This window comes from Monomorium pharaonis, chromosome 7, assembly GCF_013373865.1.
Source record: "Monomorium pharaonis isolate MP-MQ-018 chromosome 7, ASM1337386v2, whole genome shotgun sequence".
Classification (NCBI taxonomy): Eukaryota; Metazoa; Arthropoda; class Insecta; order Hymenoptera; family Formicidae; genus Monomorium; species Monomorium pharaonis.
The window spans coordinates 3,953,032-3,975,078 of record NC_050473.1 but is presented as its reverse complement, the minus strand read 5'-3'; the positions used below and the strand labels follow the sequence as shown (position 1 = coordinate 3,975,078).

Genomic DNA, 22,047 nt, shown 5'->3' with positions numbered 1-22,047 from the left:
TTTCACGCATATTATATAACAATATACCTATATAACTACAAGTTGACAAATATGTAATTTTTTTTCTTCTTTTCTTTTTTGGACTTAATAAACTTAGAAATGGTAAAAATGTGAACACGCTAAGAAAAGTGTGTATGCACAATTATATAAAGGGTCTCTAGATATAAAAGTAATTATTAAAAAAATATTATTTTATTAAAATAATAAATTATGCGTAGCAAAAAAATTTTCTCAATTTATGCGTGTAATAAAATTTATGTACTAAAATTTATATTAAGAATTATATAAAAATTTAAAATATAAACATATAAATATAAATAATAAACATATAAATATAAAATAATAAACATATAAATATAAATAATACATTTAAAAAATCTTATAGTTTTTGCACACTTAAGAATTATTTATTTTTTCCTTCATCTATTACCTATTATATTTTGTAACGCAAAAGTAATTGTAAATTTTTTTCGTATAAAATTGTAAGGAATAAAAATTCCGAATTTGATAAAGGCTTGATGAAGAAATATAGTGGTGGTTGTTTGTCAAGCCAGTACTTTCATTAAGCGGAGCAGTTATAGGAGGGTTAAAATAGAAAGTGTAGTGGCGTAGGGATGAGAGATCAAAAGATTCTTCCCCCTTGTTACGGTCGCATATAAACGTCCATTAGTTGGTGTTGCGCAATGCGTTCCAGCAACTCAATTTACAGAATCTAATTCTCATTTTGCCTTTATCTCACCACGCCAAGATTAATTATATTCATCACGTTAATGATTCACAATATTTTAAAATGCTTTTTATAATAATACTTCAGAATTTTAACAATATTACTATTCTTTAATGTGTAATTAACTGTAAAATAATAAGTACTTTTACAGAGAAGACAAGAACGATACTAAATCTTTTTTTATCCTTTTTTAGTGAGAGTAAAAACATTATCTGTAAAAATTTGCATTACTTTTTTACTTGGATATTTGTCCAAAAATACAGAGTTATATCTTGTATTAATTATCTATTTTATTAATTTTTATTCTTTGAAAAAGAATGTTTCCCTCGCTCTCTTTTCTGCACAAAATTTTTATTTAAAAAATGGAACGTTATACATACTTCTTTATCTGCTATTGGAGAAGCACTTTTTAATTCTCATTCTCTGTAAGTATTAATTTAATAATTTATAAAAGCAAGATCAGTTCTTACCAATTCTTTCAAAATTTTGAGTAATTCAATTTCTTTATCGGTGAATGTTTCTTCGAGTTTATGTAATATAATGTTATTTATCAGTACAGTGATGAGCAAATATACCGCAGCGATTTGTTCGACATGTCTCAAGGGAAGAAGTATCAGAACATTCTTGAAGCTTAGAGTGATTTTCCTACGCAGCATCCGGCTTGTCTCGCAATTCCCCGTTCGAATAAAAGTCCTTGTGTCCTAGTCGATTTTCAATCCCGAAGATTTCTTTTCGTAAACTGAATTATTCAGTTACTGTCGCAAACGTCTGGATATATCCAGATTAAATCGCGTTCATTCCACGTAAACCATTTGGAGAATGTTATCTTTTCCATCGATAGATCAGTTACATCTATCTTTTTGTTTTTACGCATGATATAACACTCTATCCGCATCGTAAAATTAATAATGTATATAATAACCGAAAGTAGAATCATGTTGGACGATCAACTATGCTTATAATTGGCACGATATTTACGTTTAATGTATTACGGTCGGTCAATGATGACCGCTTGCTATTCCTGTATCCAACAGATATGCTTTGATGTTCTTTAGATACAAAGATATTGCGTGATGTTTAGATTTGCGAATATACTCCAATATTGCTTTATTTAGAATAAAAATGTTACTTGTACTCAATAGTAAATTCATGTAATTTTACATATCTCGAACAATTAGCTAACGAATACAGCTTCTATTAATTTGTTATTGTACATTCACATTAAGTAACTTTTTAAATAATTATGATTAATAATCGAAACAATGGATGGAAAAAATGTGAACCATTGCGGCTTTGAGAAAAGAATTTACAATAATTATAATTACAACAAATATTTTGCGAATATTTATCTCACGCCGTCATACCATTATGTCAATTAGTTATACTAATATAAAGATGTTCTTTAAACGGCTGATTGCTTATATAAATTATGAGTTATGTTAAGAACCGTATAGATAAGAATAATATTATTCTTATATAAATATAATAAATAAATAAGTAAATGTGAGCAAAAAGATAGTTAAATAAATATCATATTAATAATTGAGTGCTATTAACGAGATTGAGTACGTCAGTGGTGCTGAGCGCCTTGGAAGGGATGAATGTTCCGGAACATCTCAGGATTCTTCTGTTGGCGATAAGGGCGGTATGCTGCGTGCGTAGTCAGCGTGGGGCTGTTACGCTCTGTGTCTCGGCGTCACAAGTATTGATCCTCGTGGAGAGCCACTACGTGAATGGGTTATAGCTGTCTCGTACTATTCCACAAAATTTCGTCCATTCCTCTCTTCGTCATACACATTTACCACTTCTTCGTGATCTCGATCTCCCTCTTAGCCAAAAGCTTTTTGTATTTTGCTGCTCGTCATGGAGCGATATTCAATCCCATGTGTAACGTTGCTGCGATATCACACGTAATGCATGCACTGTATTTATTTGTTTACGTGCAAAAGTAAATTATTTTTTTACTATACGCGAAAAGTGTTAAAGAGTAATACAGGCTTATTTAATTTGGTAGAAAATATAATTTTGCATAAATAAAATATTTATCATATTATATCAATTAATCAGAAAATAATCTTTTTTTTTCTTCTTATGAAAATAGCGCACGTATCAAGATATAAATGACTTTGTAATTATCCCATAAAAGAGGAGAGAGATTTTCTAACTTTAGAAGTTAACTTGATTTTTTATCTTCGAGATATGCCACATGCTTTTATTGATTTTTCTCGCTTCTTGTGATGTAAATCGAAAAGATTTCAACTTTTCAGTTATCTTTATCTTTCATGAGTCAAATCTTTTAATTATTTTATAACATTTAAATAAGCAATTAATTAACACGATATATCTTTGTGTAATTTCTTTTTGCTTTTTCTGTGTTCACGTATATACTATATCGTTCTTAATAGTTAGTGCATTAACATATTTTGCGAGTCTTGCATTTTGGTGCCGCAATGAGGTAATAAAGTTAAGTAGTTTATAACTGCAAGCAGTACACAATAAATTGGCTCGTATAATTGCGTTGGCCGTAGCGCTAGTACAATTGTATGTCTATAAAGCGAGCATCATATTAAATGGTATTAATAAATATATAAAATACCTCTTATTATGCAAGAAAGAACATCAGTCTTATTTTTATGAATAAAACTGTGAATATAGGAATATTTTAGTTAACTGATTTAGTCTTTACTTTGAACCTATCTTCAAGGGAAAAGTAGTAATGACGGTATATTTCTAGGTTGTATATACATACATTGTTATATATATAAATATTTGAAATGTTTATTCAAAAAATAATATATAGATGATTTAATACACACAAAATTGTTATATAATTTTTAAATACATTTTTAATATTATGTTTACTCTGTTTTTTTCTTTCTCTTTTTTTCTTCTTTTAATTAATTTTATCATGACAGAGGATCAAATGTACACGTCATTTAGGAATGAACAAACATCGGTAATAAAAAAATGTTATATTTATTAAATGTTATATTATCTTTATTTCTTAAACTATTTAGTTTAGGTTTACCAAAATATAAAATACAATATTTTATCCGTGCGTAAAATTGTAAAAAATGATGCGCTTGCTACGTATAAGTAATACATATAAGTAATAATTTATTATTTTTAATGTAAAATAATAAACTATTTTTTTCAATGTAATTACATTGTAAAAAATATAGTCTTGTCCATTAAGGTTCTCGTTTATATTTTAGACAAATCTATGTGCAAGTCAAGACATAATATTCGATTTAGAGAAATATGGCCTCTATCTCGACAAGATTCGAGCATTCTTTGTCCCTAGTCTGGAATATAGAGTCCATTCTTTGTTGGAAGAATTCATGTATAGTACAAATTCTCGATGGGCCAAGCAATTTCCATATTTCAAGAAATTCATCAACGCAATAGTTACGTGGAAGGATCCTTTGAACGGAGCAATTAAATACGATATCGATACGGTGGAAGAAATGATGAAAAATATCATCAAACGCATGATAAAGGATGATCTAATTACTTGCTTTCTGGATTCTGTCATTTTGCATCACAGGCTAACTAAAGTTTGCCATAAACTGGACGCAATGAACATTGAAGACAATATTTTAAAGAGCTTGAACACGTGGATTTTTGTCAATAAACGAGACTATTTGTTAAATCAAAATTGCTTCATGTATGTGTTACGAAAACAATATATTTTATTAAAAATTTCAAATAAAGTATACCAAGTATTGGCGATTAAATAATTATTTATTAAAAATTAACAAAAAATGTCTTAGCTTTGATAAAAGATTTTTTGAATATTTATTCATGAATTTCGCGGATACTTCGTTCTTTATCGATTGTCACGTAGAATTACACTGAATTTTAATTGATAGGAATTTCAATACTACAATGGATTGTAAGATGAATTTGAACACGATATTCTGCAATGCAGAAGAATCAATTAAATATAAAAAAGCTGACAAACTGTTAGCAAAAAACATTTATGACAGAAATATCGAACATACGCGATCAATAATGTCGGAATATCAAGAATGTCAAGGAATTCTTGACTTGAATAGAAATTTTATTCAACAAAGAGAAGATAATTCGAATCATTATTCTACCTATGTTATAACTGGATCACAAAATAGTAGTACTAATAAAATAAACAGACCTTTTAATAAGAAATCTTGCAATACCGAATCAAAGAAGATAAGGAACAGCTTGAAAATGAAAATAATTGTTCATACGGTGTATCTGAAAGATAATGAATATTCGACATTCTCGAACTCTACTGTCACTTGCTTATCTTTGCCTTGCAAACCGAGCAATTTAATTAATCGAATTTTTGAAGCTGATCCATCTTTAACCGAATCTTGCTTGATAGTGATGAAGAAAAAATTCGAGGACAGCATGTACAATGTTTGCTCGTGTCTAAATGATAGTCTTGAAAAGTTAAATGTCAAGCTGCAAAAAATCTCCATTGCATTATGTCTCAATTGCGAAATATATCCTGGATATATTAGTTTCAAGTTAAAAACCAGCAATATAAAAAAATGCCTTTTCGTTGCAAGAGTACCAATTTGTCAGAATGTTCATAAATATACGATTCAACAAGATTTCTCTATTTTGTCTTCTAGCTCAAATTCGGGTGCTGAATCAAAAAATTTTGAACAATATAAAGACGTTAATTCGAATTTTAATGATACACTTGGGCATATTGATGAAGAAAGTAAAGAGATCAACCCATACTGTTCACGATCCCATCGAAGCTTCAAAAAAGACATCTCAATAGATATGTCGCAAAACAAAACAGAAAATGTTAATAAGAAAAGAATTACATGCATGACTGAGCTCACTGAGAATGTTTCGAGTTGTGTTCCAAATCTCACAATCTTCTCTTGCAAAGATATTGTCGAAAAAATAGCATGCCTCGATAATTCTGAAGAAAGAAATAAAGAATCCTGTAAAGTTTTGAATTCAAGAGAATTCAATAATGATGACAATGTGGAAAACTGTAGAGAAAAAATTCTGGAGTTGAATAATTCAGTTACAATGAATGACACGGAATTAGTAAATGCAAATTGCATGTGTTTATCATGTGAAAACTTTATCAAAACAAACAATAAAATTGAAGATATTTTTAGTAATAAAGATTTGGACAATTTCTCGCATATCACAGGCATCAATGAATGCGATTGGACTTACTCGTCCAATAAAAAATTGAATTTACAAAATGGAGTTTTTAATATTAATACATGCAGTATTACATCATTCGTACAAAATTCCGAGTATGATAAACAATTAATAGAATTAAATTGTAATCGTTTCTCAAACAACAATATCAATGCGATCGATAAACGCTTCAGTACGCAGGAAAATAAAAGCTCGTTAAATTTAGCGAAAGTAGAAACTGAATGTAACTCATATTGTTCCTGCCGTTGCGACAATATTATAGACATCACACTCTTTAATGATATTTCTAAGGACAATATTGTTTGTGCTTTTGAAACACCGCAGGATAATTTTAATGCATTAAAAGTTCAAAATACGGACTATTCCAAAACGCAGATGTCATCTAGAAACAATAATTTGCTAACAATTTCGGTTCAAATGCCTAAATCAAAGACATTATCGAAAGGAATTATCAAAAGAAACGTGAATGCATGTCCTCGAACAGCTCGGTTGACTTTTAATGATAATAAAAATATATCCACTGTCGTAAAAGAAAGCAATAGATACAATGAACTAACAAATTTTTCTACTCATGCTTCAATCGTTTCCAGAAAAGGAAATAAAATTCTTCCTGTAAAGGAGGCAATTTTCAATGGAACGCAAGACTTTATTACACCATCGGGAAGATTTTTTGCGTCGAAAGAAAAATTTCGATCTAATAAAGACTCAAGAAGTTCTGATATCTTAACAAGAGAATATCTACGTGCGGAAAATTATTCGACGTATGTGGCTACCAATGCATCGTTACACCGTCGTTCATTCACAACGACTAAATTTGCAAGTGACAGGCGAGATGAATTCCAAAAGTTTAACAAATCAAAAACACTGTCAAAACTTCGTGAACACGGATGCGTGAGATCACAAAACGGTATTCATAATTCGACAACAATCAAGAATAAAACAATGTTTGACAGATATTCAAGTGATTATCCTACAGAAACACAATCACAAACGAGACTCACGATAAAAAAATTCCGAAATTCCGTTGACAAAATAAAACGTTTGATTCGTGCAAAGCTAGGAAGGATATTGTTTAATAGTAAAACAGACAATAACAATGAAATGATCAAAACGTTTTGGAGAAGTAAAGAATTTTTTAACGATAGAAGGAAAAAGAGCAAAAATTTACAAAAGAGACAAGTATACTTCTTGTAAAAGTATTTTATTTACAAAAAATTAGAAATTTAATTTTTTTCATAATGTATTTGAATCAAATATTATTAAATTTCTTTTATTATTGACTTTGAAAATTAAAAATCTACAATTTGTAATTTTTTAAATAAGTATTTTGTAAATTTATTTATTTTGCAGAGTCACGGCATAACTTCATATTCGACTTGTAATTGCTACAGGCGAAGTTATACTACATTTTCTCGTGAATCTTCCAATGTGATTCTAACAATTTGTAAAACAAAGAAAAAAAGGAAAAATAAAGAGAAGATAAAATTTTGCGACCACAGATTGGCGAATGATAACAAGGCCTTGTTAAGCTTTCACTCGATCAAAGCTCCCCTCTGGTCTTATGATTTCTCAACTTCTACAACTAAAGATATAGAAAAGCACAAATTAAATAGAAATAATAGGTTACAATACAATCGACAGAAAAAAATTGGAAATGTTATAAACTGCGGCAGAAACTCTCACCAATGGAATTTAAAAAATTCAAGCATAAGTATAACAATTTCTTCACAATCAACTGAATTATCTGAAGATAATAAATGCATCTGTAAGCAAATGCATAATCAAAATCAACATGAAAATAAACATGAGAAACAGGAATGTGCACAATATAGGAACAAAAACAAATATCAAGATATACTGATTGAATGCTCTATTGTTAATAGCAATAAATCTTCAAAAACATCATTGTCACACACGAGAGACGCTAAAAATGGATATAAACAATTTTATGATATACCTAATTTAAGAAATGTAAAGAAATTTGCGTCTTCAAAAAAGAAGAATAGACAAGTATTTAAGAAAGATATGTTCGATCGTTTCGATGACAGTCTACGTGAAAGATTACATATCTTCACAATTTTAACCGATGCTTGCAATGATTACATAGATGATTTAGACTTAGATTTCAAATTGAAGTTGTTGCGATACATAAATCTTTGCAAAAGCATCAAACATTTATTGATGAAGACGTTACGACCGGACGGTATTTACGAAATTAGCACGACATCGGTGTCTGATAGCGATTTATAATTTATAAAAAATATGATTTATTTGATAATCTCCCATCGACAATTTGCACATTTTTATTTTGTGAGAAAACATGAAATAATCATTCATCAATTTCCTTGTTAGAATCGCCAATAGCGATGAGCTTGTCAGAGCAGATCACTTTTCCTTTATGGATTAAATTATATGCACGTAGACGTTCACTTTGGCACGTTAGAATGATAGTGAAATCCGAGTTGTTCAGGGCGTCCGACTTCGAAGAGAAGATAAAGTATTGTACCAACCATTGAGAACAGCAGCATCCATCCCTCCGAGCAGATCGATATTTCCTGGCAACCACCGGAAAGGGTGTCTACCCTCAATTGCTCTGTGTTTGTAACAATGCAAGTTGGCTACCGAATCTGAAGGAGGATTCTTCAATGCTTATTTTTCATTTCTTAGCTTTTTGTCATCCAAGGAAAAAATCTTCATACCAAGGATCAAAGTATAGATCAAATTATATCAGAGCAGATGTAATTTTATCAATCGATTTGTAAAATTAGATCTGCTCTGATATATTTAATCTATTTTAATATCAAGATTTTTTTCCTAAAATGGAAGATTTAATTGAAAATAATTAAAATCTTAGATATTATAAAACTACTTATTCCAATTTTAAAGTCAATTTCAAGTATTTGAACAGAATCAAAATTAATATTTATGCCGGCAAAATTTGGAAAGTTTTCATTATTTGTGTCAATCCATTCAGATATAATTATTGACTTTAACGGAAATTTTGTCGCTTTATTAAGTTTTGAAATTTTATTGTATGATAATTTTTGACATATTGAATTAAAAAGAGATTAAAGACTACGTCGTAAAAATTTTTTAATATAATTTTATTATATAATTATGTGTTTCAAAATTTTTGTATATAATGTACAAATTAAACAATAAAGTTTAATTTTTACTTTCTCCCTCCTTTCCTCTCTCTCTCTCTCTCTCTCTCTCTCTCTCTCTCTCTCTCTCTCTCTCTCTGTTTTTCTTTTATCATAGAATCTAAAAATAAAATCAATCTTTCAAGTTGTCAGTTTGAATACAATTATAAATTTAAATATTATCTTTGTAATTTTTTAAATTTAAAAAGTTATAAACATGTATTAAATTTTTGAATAAGCGACAAAATTTCTTGGCAAAAAATAATGTGTAAGAACTTTTATTTCTTATTTTGTGGCATTAAAAAATGTATTAGAAAAAATAAATTAAACTAATTGCTCTACTTTCTGTTATCAATTTTTGAGGAGCTTGAACGATTTCTCTTAATAGCAGCGGAATTCCGGCATACCAATAATGCGTACATATCCGGTTAATACATCAACCTTAACGCCGTTACAACCGTTCCTTTTCTATGCGTGCCGTTTTGTTGTTGCAAATTGCAAAACTTTCGGCCGGGGTGCACAGGAAGCTCCGCCTGGGGTCGATCTAAAGAGGGGTGTGACCGCTGATGATTGGCTAGTGATATCGATGCGTCGTTCCCGACAAGCCAATCGTATCACTGCATCGAGACGCGCTGACGCCGTGGCCAGAAATCAACTTCGTTGCCGCCGCCGCCACCGCCGCCGCCGCCGCCGCCGACGTCAGGCGACGTCGACGACGTTCTCCGTCGCGTACCCCGCGCTACCGTTACCCAATCCGCTCGTAACTGTATCTGGACTTAATTATTGGTGAGTCTCGCGAATTTTCTTAATTGTTTCCGATTGTTTGTTGTTTAAAATGTTTAAGTTTGAAAAATCACGAATTATGATACCATTTTGCTTGCAAGCAAAATCGGGGACAATTCTCTTGTGTAAGGGTGTCTTTCAGAATAGAACAAAATTTAGAGATCTTTACTAAATGGTGATAAATTCGTTTATTTACGGTAGTGAAAATGATTGTGAGATTTCGATATAAGTGAAGTGATAATTGCATTTAATTTCAAAAAGCAAAGGTTTGCACTTAAACTTTTTCATTTAGCTCTTATCCGCAAATGTTTGGACTAAAAAAAGAGATTCTATAAAATTTTGGGATTAAATAGAATTAAGAAAAGTGATAAAGAAGTTATTTCTATTTCTCTCGCCGATAAGACAATCGAGAAATTACACCCTTAATCTACTTGCTTCAGGTGAAAACTTTCTATTTTAAAAATTCAGCAAGAGTGATAAATCGCGAAATAGTGATTTTGTTTGTGGTAAAATTTTTAAAGCAATTCAAACATGCGGAAAATATCTGACTTTCGTGTTCTACTTTGTGAGATTATTAGAGCGTTTAGCAAAGCATTCCATTAGTGCTGATTGTAATCTTCAAATATGTGAAATTTATCTCGTGATGATTAGGCAGGCCATAAGTATTAATGTTTTTAATGGTTTTTATATTATACTATCATAATGAATTTCACTTAGAGTTGATTTGCACGAGTGCCCAAGGCTGCGAGATGTTGTCAGCGCTCGTTTGCCCTATTCTTATGTCGATTAACTGCAAATTGAGTTTCTGTTTTAATTAAAATTCTCTTTGAATATATCGTGGTAGATTCTTCCCTTGTTGACGCCCTTTATCACTTATTTATGAGAATAAGTATTTTTTGTATATTTCTATTATTATTTATTTTATTATTTTATTATTTTTTTTAGAAAAAGACGCGTAATATCAGAGAATATTAATTGCAATATTAATGTGAATATATTCTGTCGTTATTTATACATCCTTGCTCCACCATCTTGGTCCTTGTCATTAAAAAAATTGTATATTAATTTTTTTTTAAATAAACAACATTAAGATGTTATCTAAGTCTATATTTTTTTATGTTTCTAAAGTATATTTTAAAGTATACGATTAATAATAGAAAATATACAAAAAGCATAAAGTCATGTTGTAGAGCACGAGAGTGCTGAATGCCGTTCAATGTCCATTAAGTTGAGTCAGCGTGTCTCATATACTCGTCATTCCACCCTAATTCGTTAACACGTACTGTGCATTTTGGTGCCTTTTGTCTGTCACGTGCCATTTTAATATCCGAAAGCCATTGTCCTCCGATGCGCCTCTTTATGATCGGCGCAGCACTCTCGTAACGATTTTTGCAGGCTGCACGCTCCATCATGCAATGATGACGATTATAATCTTCGACAAGATTATTACAATCGTAGAATAAAAATACAAAACATCAACGTCAAAAGAACATTTAATTTTAAATATAAATTAATAACAAGAAAATCTTTAAATGAAATATATTAATGTGTTAAGCGAATACGTTAAAATAATATGTATATAATGTGTGTAGTATCATATGTAAATATAATAAAGTTTATTTACACGTTATAAAAAAGATAAAAATTGTTTTTATATAATTGTATACGTTTATACATAAAAATATTAAACATTTTTATTCTGGATTACCTTACTTAATTTTGTAGCTTGAAGTAATCAAATCCACTAAAATTTACATTTATTATATCTTCTTTTAACATACTGTGTTTTAATTAAGGATAAATTCAATAAAGACTTTGCAATTTAACCGAGATATGCCTATGACAAACTTTGAGTAAAAAATATGATCTCAGTGTACGGTCGGCGAAACGTTTCTTCTCACAGTTTTCTACCCTCCGAAGATGCTCCCTCGAGAGTTCGGGGATTAGGGGTGGAGAGACCACCACTCCAAATAAACACTTCTACCCGGATTCCCCCTGTACCATTCTGTAGAGATACTCTATATAGATATAGCAGATCTTTCTGAAAGAAGCTCTAGGTGGCCGAGATAAAATCAGTAAATAAATAGTTATTTCCAAAAATACTATATAAAAATATCAAATTATTTAGTAATATAAAATTATTTTGTAAATAAATAGTTTATCAAATTATTTAGTAATGTAAAAGTTTATATTTGAATATTAATTTTAGGATACATCTTCAAATTTATACTTTGTATTAGCATTTAAATTATTTTCCTTTTCACGTTTTTTTAACACATATATCTTATTTGTAAAACTATGTAATACATTATATTTATGAAATTAATATATAATATATAAATTAATATATAAATAATACATAATTAATATATATAAATAATAGATAATTAATATATAAATAAACGTATATTTTTTGCACATTAAATTTTATTATATAAAAGTAACATATGGATTATATATTGTTATTACAGGGGCTGCCAAATAACACCGTGATCTTATAAAATTACGAAGCAACCCCAATAATTGGAAAATGTCCGGATTCGCAGCGGCGGGTCAAATCTTCGACTCCTTCAAGATAAAAGCGTCACAGAAATTATCCGGGTAATACATTGCATACATTTATAACATATTTAACATATTGAAATTAAAATATTATTTCCGATATATAATTTTAATTAGAAAAACATATTATTTAAAGAAACAAAGTGATTAAAAGTTATTAAAAGATTTCCCTCAACTATTCTCTCAAATGTAAAAAAAATAATTTATCAAAAGGATCAATTTTCTAGATTCAGAGGAAGTACTACCGGTTATGAGGAGTTCGAAGCTTCGTGCGAGGGTAGCAAAGACAACAGGGGATTTGAGGATGAAAGAGGATACAGCACGCAGCCTTCGTTCGAATCGCTTCCGGAGCCAGAAAGACCACCATTACGGCATATCGATACTTATTGCATGCCAGTATGTCCATGTCTTTCAGCGAGGTACACTATGGCGGTACTAGCTAGTTTAGGTAAGAATTGTATTGATAATAATTAATTAGCAATTTTGTTATTCCCACATGAAGAATTTCTTTATGTTGCTGCTACTCTAATTTATATCTTATATCATTAAAAAATTTATATTTGTAATAAACTAAAAGTAAAGAAAAATAAAGTATAAATAATCTTGCAATAATTGTGCAAAATAAAGAAAAATATACTAACATAAATAAAGATAAAATTTTCTTTTTATTATTGTAATTCATCATATTTTTTAGGATTTGTTATTTCGTTTGGTATGAGATGTAACATGGGCATGGCCAAGATAGTCATGAAAAACAGTACGGAAGGTGAAAATAATACTGTCAAATTTAACTGGACAGTTGGCGTGGAAAGCGCCCTTGATTCGTCATTTTTCTGGGGGTACCTGGTAACGCAAGTGCCCGGTGGTTTTCTTGCGTCGTTATATCCTGCTAACAGGATATTCGGCACGGCCATCGCAATATCTTCATTTTTAAATTTGCTAGTTCCCGGTGCGCTGAAAGTAGACCCTATCATTGACATGGGTGTGCAAGTGATAAAAGGACTGGTCGAGGTAAGTATTTAAAAAATTGAACGATGTTAAAGGATAAAGTTTAAATATACCACGTACGTGTGTACCTACATATAAACATATTTTTTTATTAAGAATTTATGAGACTTTCTCAAGTGTAATATATTTATGAATTAAAACTTTAATCTCCATTTAATATATTAAAATTTACTTAAGGACTGTTTATTCAATTAACCTTAAAATATGATGTTATAATTTATAAAATTAATAAAAAATTACGATTTAAATTGACGTTGCTGAGATAGATAAAAAGTAATACATTTTATTTCGTATACCTGCAATATTCTAATCATTTTGTGGGATTAATATTATGCAATAGTAATCGATTTTTATTTCTTATAGGGTGTTACGTATCCAGCATGTCATGGTATTTGGAAATATTGGGCACCGCCTCTAGAGAGATCACGTTTGGCCACATTAGCATTTTGTGGATCGTATGCTGCAATGGTGATAGGTATGCCGCTTTCTGGATATCTGAGTTCCTGGTTTGGTTGGACAGCGTCATTTTACTTCTACGGTAAAAAAAAACTCGTGTTTTTAATTGCATACATATAAAGAAAAAATATATATAATAACAAATTGAAATTTCGGTGGTTGCAGCAACAAAATACAATTGCAAAGTAGAAATAGGCTTTCTACTTTAGAAACAAATATATTTTTTTACAAATTTGCTCAAATATATTTTGATAACAAAAGATTTAATAGAACTTATTATATTCTAACAGTTATAAGAACAAAGTTTAATTGTTTTGTCATATCAAATATGTAATAGCAATAATAGCAAAATTTCTTTACTTTGTGTAACAGGAAAATGAAATATTGTATTGATAAATATAATTTTTAATAACTTGCAGGCCTGTGCGGTTTGATTTGGTACTGTATCTGGTTATGGTTGGCCTTCGAAAAGCCGTCAAAACACCCTTGTATCACGGCTCGCGAGTTACGTTACATCGAGGATTCACTCGGACAGGGGCAAGTGCAAGCACCCATGCCCACTCTGTCGAACACTCCTTGGCGCAAGTTTCTCACCTCGATGCCCGTATACGCCATCATTGTTGCCAATTTTTGTAGATCATGGAACTTTTATTTGCTGGTACTCTTTCAACCGCGTTTTATGCACGAGGCTTTTGGCATGCCGCTTGTCGAGGTAAATAACACAATTTCTCGATAACAATAATGCATAAAGGTTTTGTTCAGTACAAGTTACTATTAAAAAATTAGAAATAATATACTACTTTACAATCTAAATTAACATAAAATAAAATACTTTATGAATAATATAATCTCTAAACGTGTTTTAACACAGACCGGAGTTATTGGGTCGCTTCCGCATTTGTTGATGACTATGATTGTACCTTGTGGTGGGCTGCTAGCGGATCATCTTCGTAAACGTGGCATTATGACAACAACAAATGTCAGAAAGGTTTTTAACTGCGGTGGTTTCGGTATGGAAGCGCTTTTTTTCCTGGTGGTGGCCCATGCGACAACATCCAAAAACGGAACCGCGGCTACGGTCGCTCTCGCGATCGGCGTCGCGTGCAGCGGTTTTGCCATTTCTGGTTTCAATGTCAATCATTTGGACATTGCGCCAAGATACGCCAGTATCTTGATGGGCATGTCCAACGGGATTGGCACCATTGCTGGTTTATTGGTTCCTTTCTTCGTAGATAACATCACGGAGAAAAAGGTATGACGAGGAATATATTATATTTTGTCGTATACGAATTTAGTGGTACAAATTAAGTTTAGTGAAAATTTAAAAAATTCTGTACAGGATCCACAGAGCTGGCGGAACGTTTTCATCATAGCTGCATGTGTTCACATTTTTGGAGTGACGTTTTACGGTATTTTCTGCTCTGGCGAGTTACAACCCTGGGCTGATCCCACTTTGGAAGAACAAAAGAGCTGGAATCCCATGGACGAATTTGGCCAGACAAAACCGCCCCTTCCACCTCCACCAAAAACTATGCAATCCGAATTCATAGTAAGTATACTTTCATTATTAATTATTCACAATAAATTTTACTTTGTCGGAAATAATTTGTTTAAATCATCACCATTTAATCTTTAAATAAATATATTATAACTCATGTTGCTTTTACATTTTTTAATGCATTGTAGAATACGATGCAAGATATTTAATATAATCTACTTGAGATCCAAAAATTTTTAGTCTCTCTTAAGCAAATGTATTTTTATAAATATTATATTATTTATAATAAAAATAAGATTGAAAGAATAACTATCTCTTTTCAGAAACAACCGTCCAGAGATGGAAATATCACTGACAATTGGAATACTTACGAACAGTCACCGGCTGAAAATCTGTATGCACGACAGGACAATAAGGCGCCTGTAATAAATTATGGTTCGACAGAGGCCACCAACAATCCATTTCACTCGACGAATCCGTTCGCCAGTGATGTTAACACGTCTTTTGTGCAACCACCAGCAACAGACGACTACACGCATGACATCACATACAATCAGCAGTAGAACTGAGAACGATCGACTATTGGGTAGAGTAATTGGATACGAGAAGAGCAGACTGCTTTCCCGAGGTTGTAGATTATTCGTATCGTTAGCTAACAATCCAATACTGGCTTCTCAGACATGTCACATCTTCATTAATTATAACAAACTTTCCGAAATTAAAACTAGTCGAATCAAGTTAAATTACACTAATAATTGTGTTTTAAAGAAAAGCTTGAAAATTTTAAAAAATCAATAACAATTTAATTCAATTTAAAATAATATTAAATTCGCGACGGTATTGTTTTCGTTTGTTTAATGTGATAAGATAAGCAATAGAAGTCAAAAAATAATCCTCTTTCTATAATATCATAAATTCATGATATTATTTTGCTAAAAAATCGTAAAATACATGTGTTAAATGTAACTTAATAAATTGGGAATTATTTTTGATAATAATGGAATTGTTTATCACTAATTAAATCTAATTATGTCATGTCTGAGGGTCATATGTTATAAATAAAATTTCAAATAGCAACCATGATTTTGGATTTTACAAATTAAGATACAAATCATCAAATATTAAAACACAATCTAAGTTTTGTGCAAAGGACGTACAAAATATCAAGAAGAGAAAAAAATACGAATTTTCTGTTGAGTAATACCTAAGAGTGCAGAGAATGGCACTGTGAATAAATAATCGGCTAACTCGAAATAATGCAAAAGAAATCTCGTTATTAAATTAGCGTGATCAATTGATAAGTGAACCACAATTTATTTACTTTGTCAAAGACACGCATTTATAATATAGCTTACATTTATCGTAATGTGTATGATAAACGATAGGAAGTGAGTATATTCACTTCGCCATTTAAAAAACGACAATAAGTCATTCGCTGCAAACGTGCCTAATAAAGGATGTAAAAATCGTTCTTCCGGTTTAAAAAGTTTAATCGGAAAAACTTTCTATTTCTATTCTTTATTTCTTTTTATTTTTCGTATATTTTTACTCGTGGAAGTAAAAAAGAAATTGTATACAAAACGTGAAACTGCATTTTATGTAATATAATTTTAATATTTTTTGAATTTATATTCTTCGAACATTTATAGATTAAAGATTTATTAAGTCAAGCATTACAACGCCATAATCAACTGTTTTAATTCTTTTTATATACTTTGTATATAAAAACAATATTCTTTTAATTTGTAGGAAAATTTTATATCATTATTAGTCCCTAAGAAATTGTTCAACTTTATAAAATTTTGAAAGCTTTTTATTAGGATATCCGCGTGCAATATTGGCAATATTAATTTGTTTTATAAAAAGAAAGTATTAATTGTAAGTTGCCGCTTATCAGTGAGATCTTGGTATGTCTTAAAATGACAATAATTCAAACCTTCGCGAGACAATAATTCTTTTTATGGACAATAATAATAACAGCGAGGTTTGAGAAGATGGTAATCATGAAAGATCTCGGTGCGCGCGACAGAGCTCAATCGCTGAAACTTTTAGGTATTTCCCATTCTCCGTAATGTATTTAGTTATTTACGCAAAATAATAGAAATATAGCAATAAAGGAGAAAAGTTACGTGAATCAGTATATCAGTATAAAATAAATGATGTAAATCGCAAGTAAAGTTACACATAAAAATATGCGATATTTTTACGCACACTCAGATAGTATATAATTCGATCCATGATAACGACGATATTATCCAGCTTAGATATTCGAGAAATATTTTTAAATACCCATTAGACATATATATCTAAATTGAAATGTTCATTTTTTAAAATATTCCTTAACTTTCTGACATATATATATAGCGTGTACGCTATAATTTACAAGTAATTATAATCTGCAAAATTTAGATAAAATTGAAAAAAATTAAAAGATTAAATATATATAATAACACTAATAAAATTTTCGAAATCTCGACAAATATTTGGACATAAAGAAAATATACTTACAAATACTTACAAGATATCTATGTATATAGATATCATAAAAAGTTAATGAATATAAAAAGCGCAAAGGAACAGAGAGAAAATTTAAAGCTATTAATTAATTTTTTTAACATCTGAAATAATTATAATTTGAGGAATTTTTTGCGTCAAGTTCTTTAAACGGAAATTTTTGTGTAAATTTTTTTAATATTTAAAATAATTCCAAACACGTTCACGTAACGAATTAAATTGAAACGTATGAAAGTATTCGTAAGAAAGTGATAACGAAAGTACTATAATAATATATGATAACTTTTTATTATATATATATATATATAAGTAGACAAATCATGAAAGTATATATACAAAGATCAAAGTAAAAGTGACATATAATTAAAAAAAAGCAGTATATATTATATTATACATTATCTATATGTATTTCGTATACATACGTATATTATATACGTGTGTGTGTGTGTTTAAGTGTATGTAAGTGTGTGTAAGTGTGTGTAATTTATATGTATGTATATACATACACATCTTTTATTGTATACAAATATATATATATATATATATATATATATATATATATATATATGTTCTTCATGATAGCGCACATGCGCGATCATCAAAGGTAAGACGGGACACATACAAGGAAACACAATAAAAAAGCATGCGGTGTGCATGTTATGCTAAATTTGACAGGCAAATAGTATTAAAAATGTTAGACTCTTGAACTGAGTAATTTCGATTTGATTCATTTTTATACCTAGATATAAAAAAAGAGTATTCAATAATAGATATTTAATGGACAAAATAATATTTTTTGTGAATTATTGAAATAATATCTTGAAAACTTCTTGAGAAAAATGTTGAGACATAAATATATTTGAAAAATGTTTTAAACTTTTATTTGCAATTTCAAAATTTATTTTAATTCTTAAGTAGAAATATCGGTATTCGATAAACGCATCTACTATTGAGAGAGAGAGAGAGAGAGAGAGAGAGAGAGAGAGAGAGAGAGAGAGAGAGAGAGAGAACTTTATAGCATACAAAGATTCCTATTCTTGGCAAATAAAATCGAAATTAACCGATTCGAGTGTCTAATAAATTTAATCTGATATGTAGACATGCGTATATAAATAAGATAATGATACAATATTTATCTAATGACAACATCTTAATATTTACAGCGTTGTTAAACGCTTTGTGCGTATGTAAGCCTACAAATCGAATAGTCTAGATTTTTTGTCATACCCCCCAAAAATACACAAAATTAGTCAATTTATGCGAGACAATTTAAAAATACAAATATACCGATATTATATATGTATATGGTATTGACAAGTCTCGCATTCTCCGTTGCTAAATAAGATTATATACTACATACATCGTGTATTATTCGTTATTATGTACTATGTTAAAAAATATATACATATATATATATATATATATATATATATATGTATATATATAAAATACATGGCTGTACATTAAATGCATTAGTGATAACAATATGTGTGATGAAATATTTGAGAATGCTATTCAAGATTGATTCTTTTCAATATGTTAATTTTATCAAACGCTTTTTACTGTACGACAATAATATTTAAATGAAAGGTTGATACACATGTTATAACAGAGCACCAGATTTAGAGTTTAATTATTTGTATGCGCGATTTTATTCAATATTTATGAAAACATTGGGGTGTTTGAAAATTGGCGCACTTGGTGAACAAATTTTGATATCTTTTTAGAAAAAAACAAATTTACTTTTTCGTATTGTAAATAGATATACATTATACATATAACAATTATTAATAATGATAATTAAAATGAAATAATAATAATAAATGTTAAGATATCAATAGTTTTTCAAATCATAAGAAAAGAAATTGCAGTTAAAGGTATAAACTTGTGACAAATATAAATTTGTCACAAGTTTATATCTTTAAAAACAGCTATTTTAAAATATATTAAAATTAAATATTAATAATATAATGTTTTTGTTTTAATAATTTTTTTATATAAGCAGTGCTTCTTTTTTCAAATAGATTATGAGTGTTTAGAACAACAAGATTTCAGAAGCAATAAATTTTTTAGTCAATTTATGATTAAAAAGCAATTTTAAACCAATTCTAATTTAATAAAGTTTTGAAAACAAAAATATTATTTCAATATTTGATAATAATCAATATCGCCCTGTTCACCGTGTACGCGATTATTACCAAACACCCTGTATACGCAACGGTAATAATCTCACTTCGTAACATCAGTGACAATACAGGATAGGATAATAACCAGTCACGATTAAAACACTCGTATTAATGACGACATGAAATGATGACATGCCGCAACGCGCATTTTTTTCACGTGGTGCATCGACCGCGAGCGCTATGTTTTAAAAAAGACACGATGATAGAAAGTCGGAAATACTTGCAACACACTTGAAATTAATGATATGCACATGATAACTGTCATCTAACTGTGTGCCATGTGCATCACTGCCGCATCGAGTGAAACGATTCGTTGTTAGATTAATGTCAGGAAAAGAGCAAATCTGAAACCTGGACAGCAGTGATAATTTACTTGAAAATAAAAAAGTGGGATACTTTCTCTCAGCGTGATTGCACATAAAATAATATTATTTTTTGTAGATGATATTATAAGAGAAGGTATCATAAAGGAAAGATATATATATATAGAATGTGAACGTGCATAATTATATATATAAGTAACGATTCACAATTATGAAACGAATTTTATTTTTATTTTATAAAAAAATTTATTATTATATGTAATATTCTAAAGATACTTATCGTATATATTTTAAATATTTAATTAAGATGTTTAAATTGTGTGTTTATTTTATTCTTTTTCAAAAATTTGCATTTTTAATTCTATTTTTTATTTATCTTTTAATCTATCTTTTATCAACAGCTGCGTTCACCAAAAAAAGCAGTTCAGTGTGTATTTTGTAAGTTTTTAATATGATATATTTTTGCTCTTACGTTCTTCATTGAATATAAAAATAAAAACCAATCATAAAGAATCACTGAGCATTTACTAAGTGACTTTTTCTGTTGAATCCAGCTAGTAATATTATATTTATTTTTTCTTTCTTATATCTTCTATTTTGATATCTGCTCTAAGTGACGTAATACGTGAAAAAAATATTACGTTAAGGATATACGAGTATGTATAAATATATATTTATCATTGTGTATTGCAGTAGTGACTGGCCTAACGTTACTTATGACTTCATTCGCTAAACCAGGAAAAGTTTCTGGACTTGAGATATCTGTAGATCATAATTATTACAAAAAACCTAAGATAAGTTCTATAATGCTGTTCGAACAATAATACTGATACTTAATATTTACATATATACGTATATATACACATATAAAACTCCAATAATAACTTATGACAATAAATAACTGAACACGGGGTGAGCCGATATTAAGAATAGCAACAAAGATGCAAACCTGAATTTATTTAGAAAATTCAATAATATTATAAGACGTATCCTGTGAAAAAGATCGTTGTTGCAGTATTGTTGCTTATTAAGTTAAATGGATGATCGTTGTTTTATTTTTGGCACGCCCTGTATCACTATAACAATTAGCTTAATGCTTCTTCGAGTGCTCCACAGAATACAGAAAGTGGAAGACACACGAGAATGTGATGAAAATATAACGAGTCATTAAAGAACGTACTGCATTTTAAAACGATTCCATATATTTTTGTGAAGAATGTGCTGAACATTTTATCATTTCACAAAAAATATATATGAATTAAGATAATGTAGATCGTACCATACAGAAATCATGATAGTTATTATCAAATCTTTATTATGCAACTGTTAGTGACACGATTAAAATACACGTACTAAGTTGCAAAGTTACAAATACCGTAAATTTGATATCATATCTTTCTCCGATTCAGAACGATAAAGATAATGTATGTGCGTTTGTGTGAGTCGCATGTAATTAATAAAATTTCTTATACTGAAAAGTAGATTAGATTTCTTGGAGAAATTTTAATATATTTTGGGGGAAATAAATAAAGCAGATAACACTATATTAAATATTTTATTAACATTTACACGTAATTATGTTTAGTACACAATTTTGTTATTAAATTAAATTAAATATGAAGTTTTGTAACTAAAACTCTGAATAATTACAAAGGGGGAAACATTATATTTA

The 22,047-nt window shown here is 29.5% G+C and overlaps 2 protein-coding genes and 1 long non-coding RNA gene across 3 annotated transcripts; 2 read left to right on the top strand and 1 right to left on the bottom strand.

Annotated features, from left to right (window-relative positions):
• Positions 1-362: 362 nt before the first annotated feature.
• LOC105838629 lies at positions 363-8,937 on the top strand. The gene is made up of 4 exons (XM_012684329.2): positions 363-3,683; positions 3,943-4,394; positions 4,600-7,081; positions 7,253-8,937. The coding sequence occupies exons 1-4, from the start codon at positions 3,582-3,584 to the stop codon at positions 8,150-8,152; spliced, it is 3,936 nt and encodes a 1,311-aa protein (XP_012539783.2). The 5' UTR covers positions 363-3,581; the 3' UTR covers positions 8,153-8,937.
• Positions 8,938-9,689: 752 nt separating this feature from the next.
• Positions 9,690-17,777, top strand: LOC105830989 (vesicular glutamate transporter 1). The gene is made up of 9 exons (XM_012670777.3): positions 9,690-9,831; positions 12,300-12,429; positions 12,618-12,838; positions 13,085-13,401; positions 13,762-13,936; positions 14,274-14,566; positions 14,726-15,106; positions 15,194-15,403; positions 15,676-17,777. The coding sequence occupies exons 2-9, from the start codon at positions 12,359-12,361 to the stop codon at positions 15,913-15,915; spliced, it is 1,908 nt and encodes a 635-aa protein (XP_012526231.1). The 5' UTR covers positions 9,690-9,831; positions 12,300-12,358; the 3' UTR covers positions 15,916-17,777.
• On the bottom strand, positions 10,921-11,903 carry LOC114254687. Its single transcript, XR_003626013.2, has 2 exons — positions 11,537-11,903; positions 10,921-11,260 (listed from the first exon to the last, which is right to left on the bottom strand). It is a non-coding gene; the product is annotated as an uncharacterized LOC114254687 (long non-coding RNA).
• Positions 17,778-22,047: the final 4,270 nt, after the last annotated feature.

Bases quoted from the DNA above. Each gene is read 5' to 3' on its own strand.
- LOC105838629 (XM_012684329.2), top strand. From the start codon at position 3,582: ATGTTTACTCTGTTTTTTTCTTTCTCTTTTTTTCTTCTTTTAATTAAT. The intron at 3,684-3,942 runs GTAATAAAAAAA...TTTATATTTTAG, and splicing joins TTAGGAATGAACAAACATCG to ACAAATCTATGTGCAAGTCA. The intron at 7,082-7,252 runs GTATACTTCTTG...TTTATTTTGCAG, and splicing joins AAAATTTACAAAAGAGACAA to AGTCACGGCATAACTTCATA.
- LOC105830989 (XM_012670777.3), top strand. From the start codon at position 12,359: ATGTCCGGATTCGCAGCGGCGGGTCAAATCTTCGACTCCTTCAAGATA. The intron at 13,937-14,273 runs GTAAAAAAAAAC...AATAACTTGCAG, and splicing joins AGCGTCATTTTACTTCTACG to GCCTGTGCGGTTTGATTTGG. The intron at 14,567-14,725 runs GTAAATAACACA...GTTTTAACACAG, and splicing joins TTGGCATGCCGCTTGTCGAG to ACCGGAGTTATTGGGTCGCT.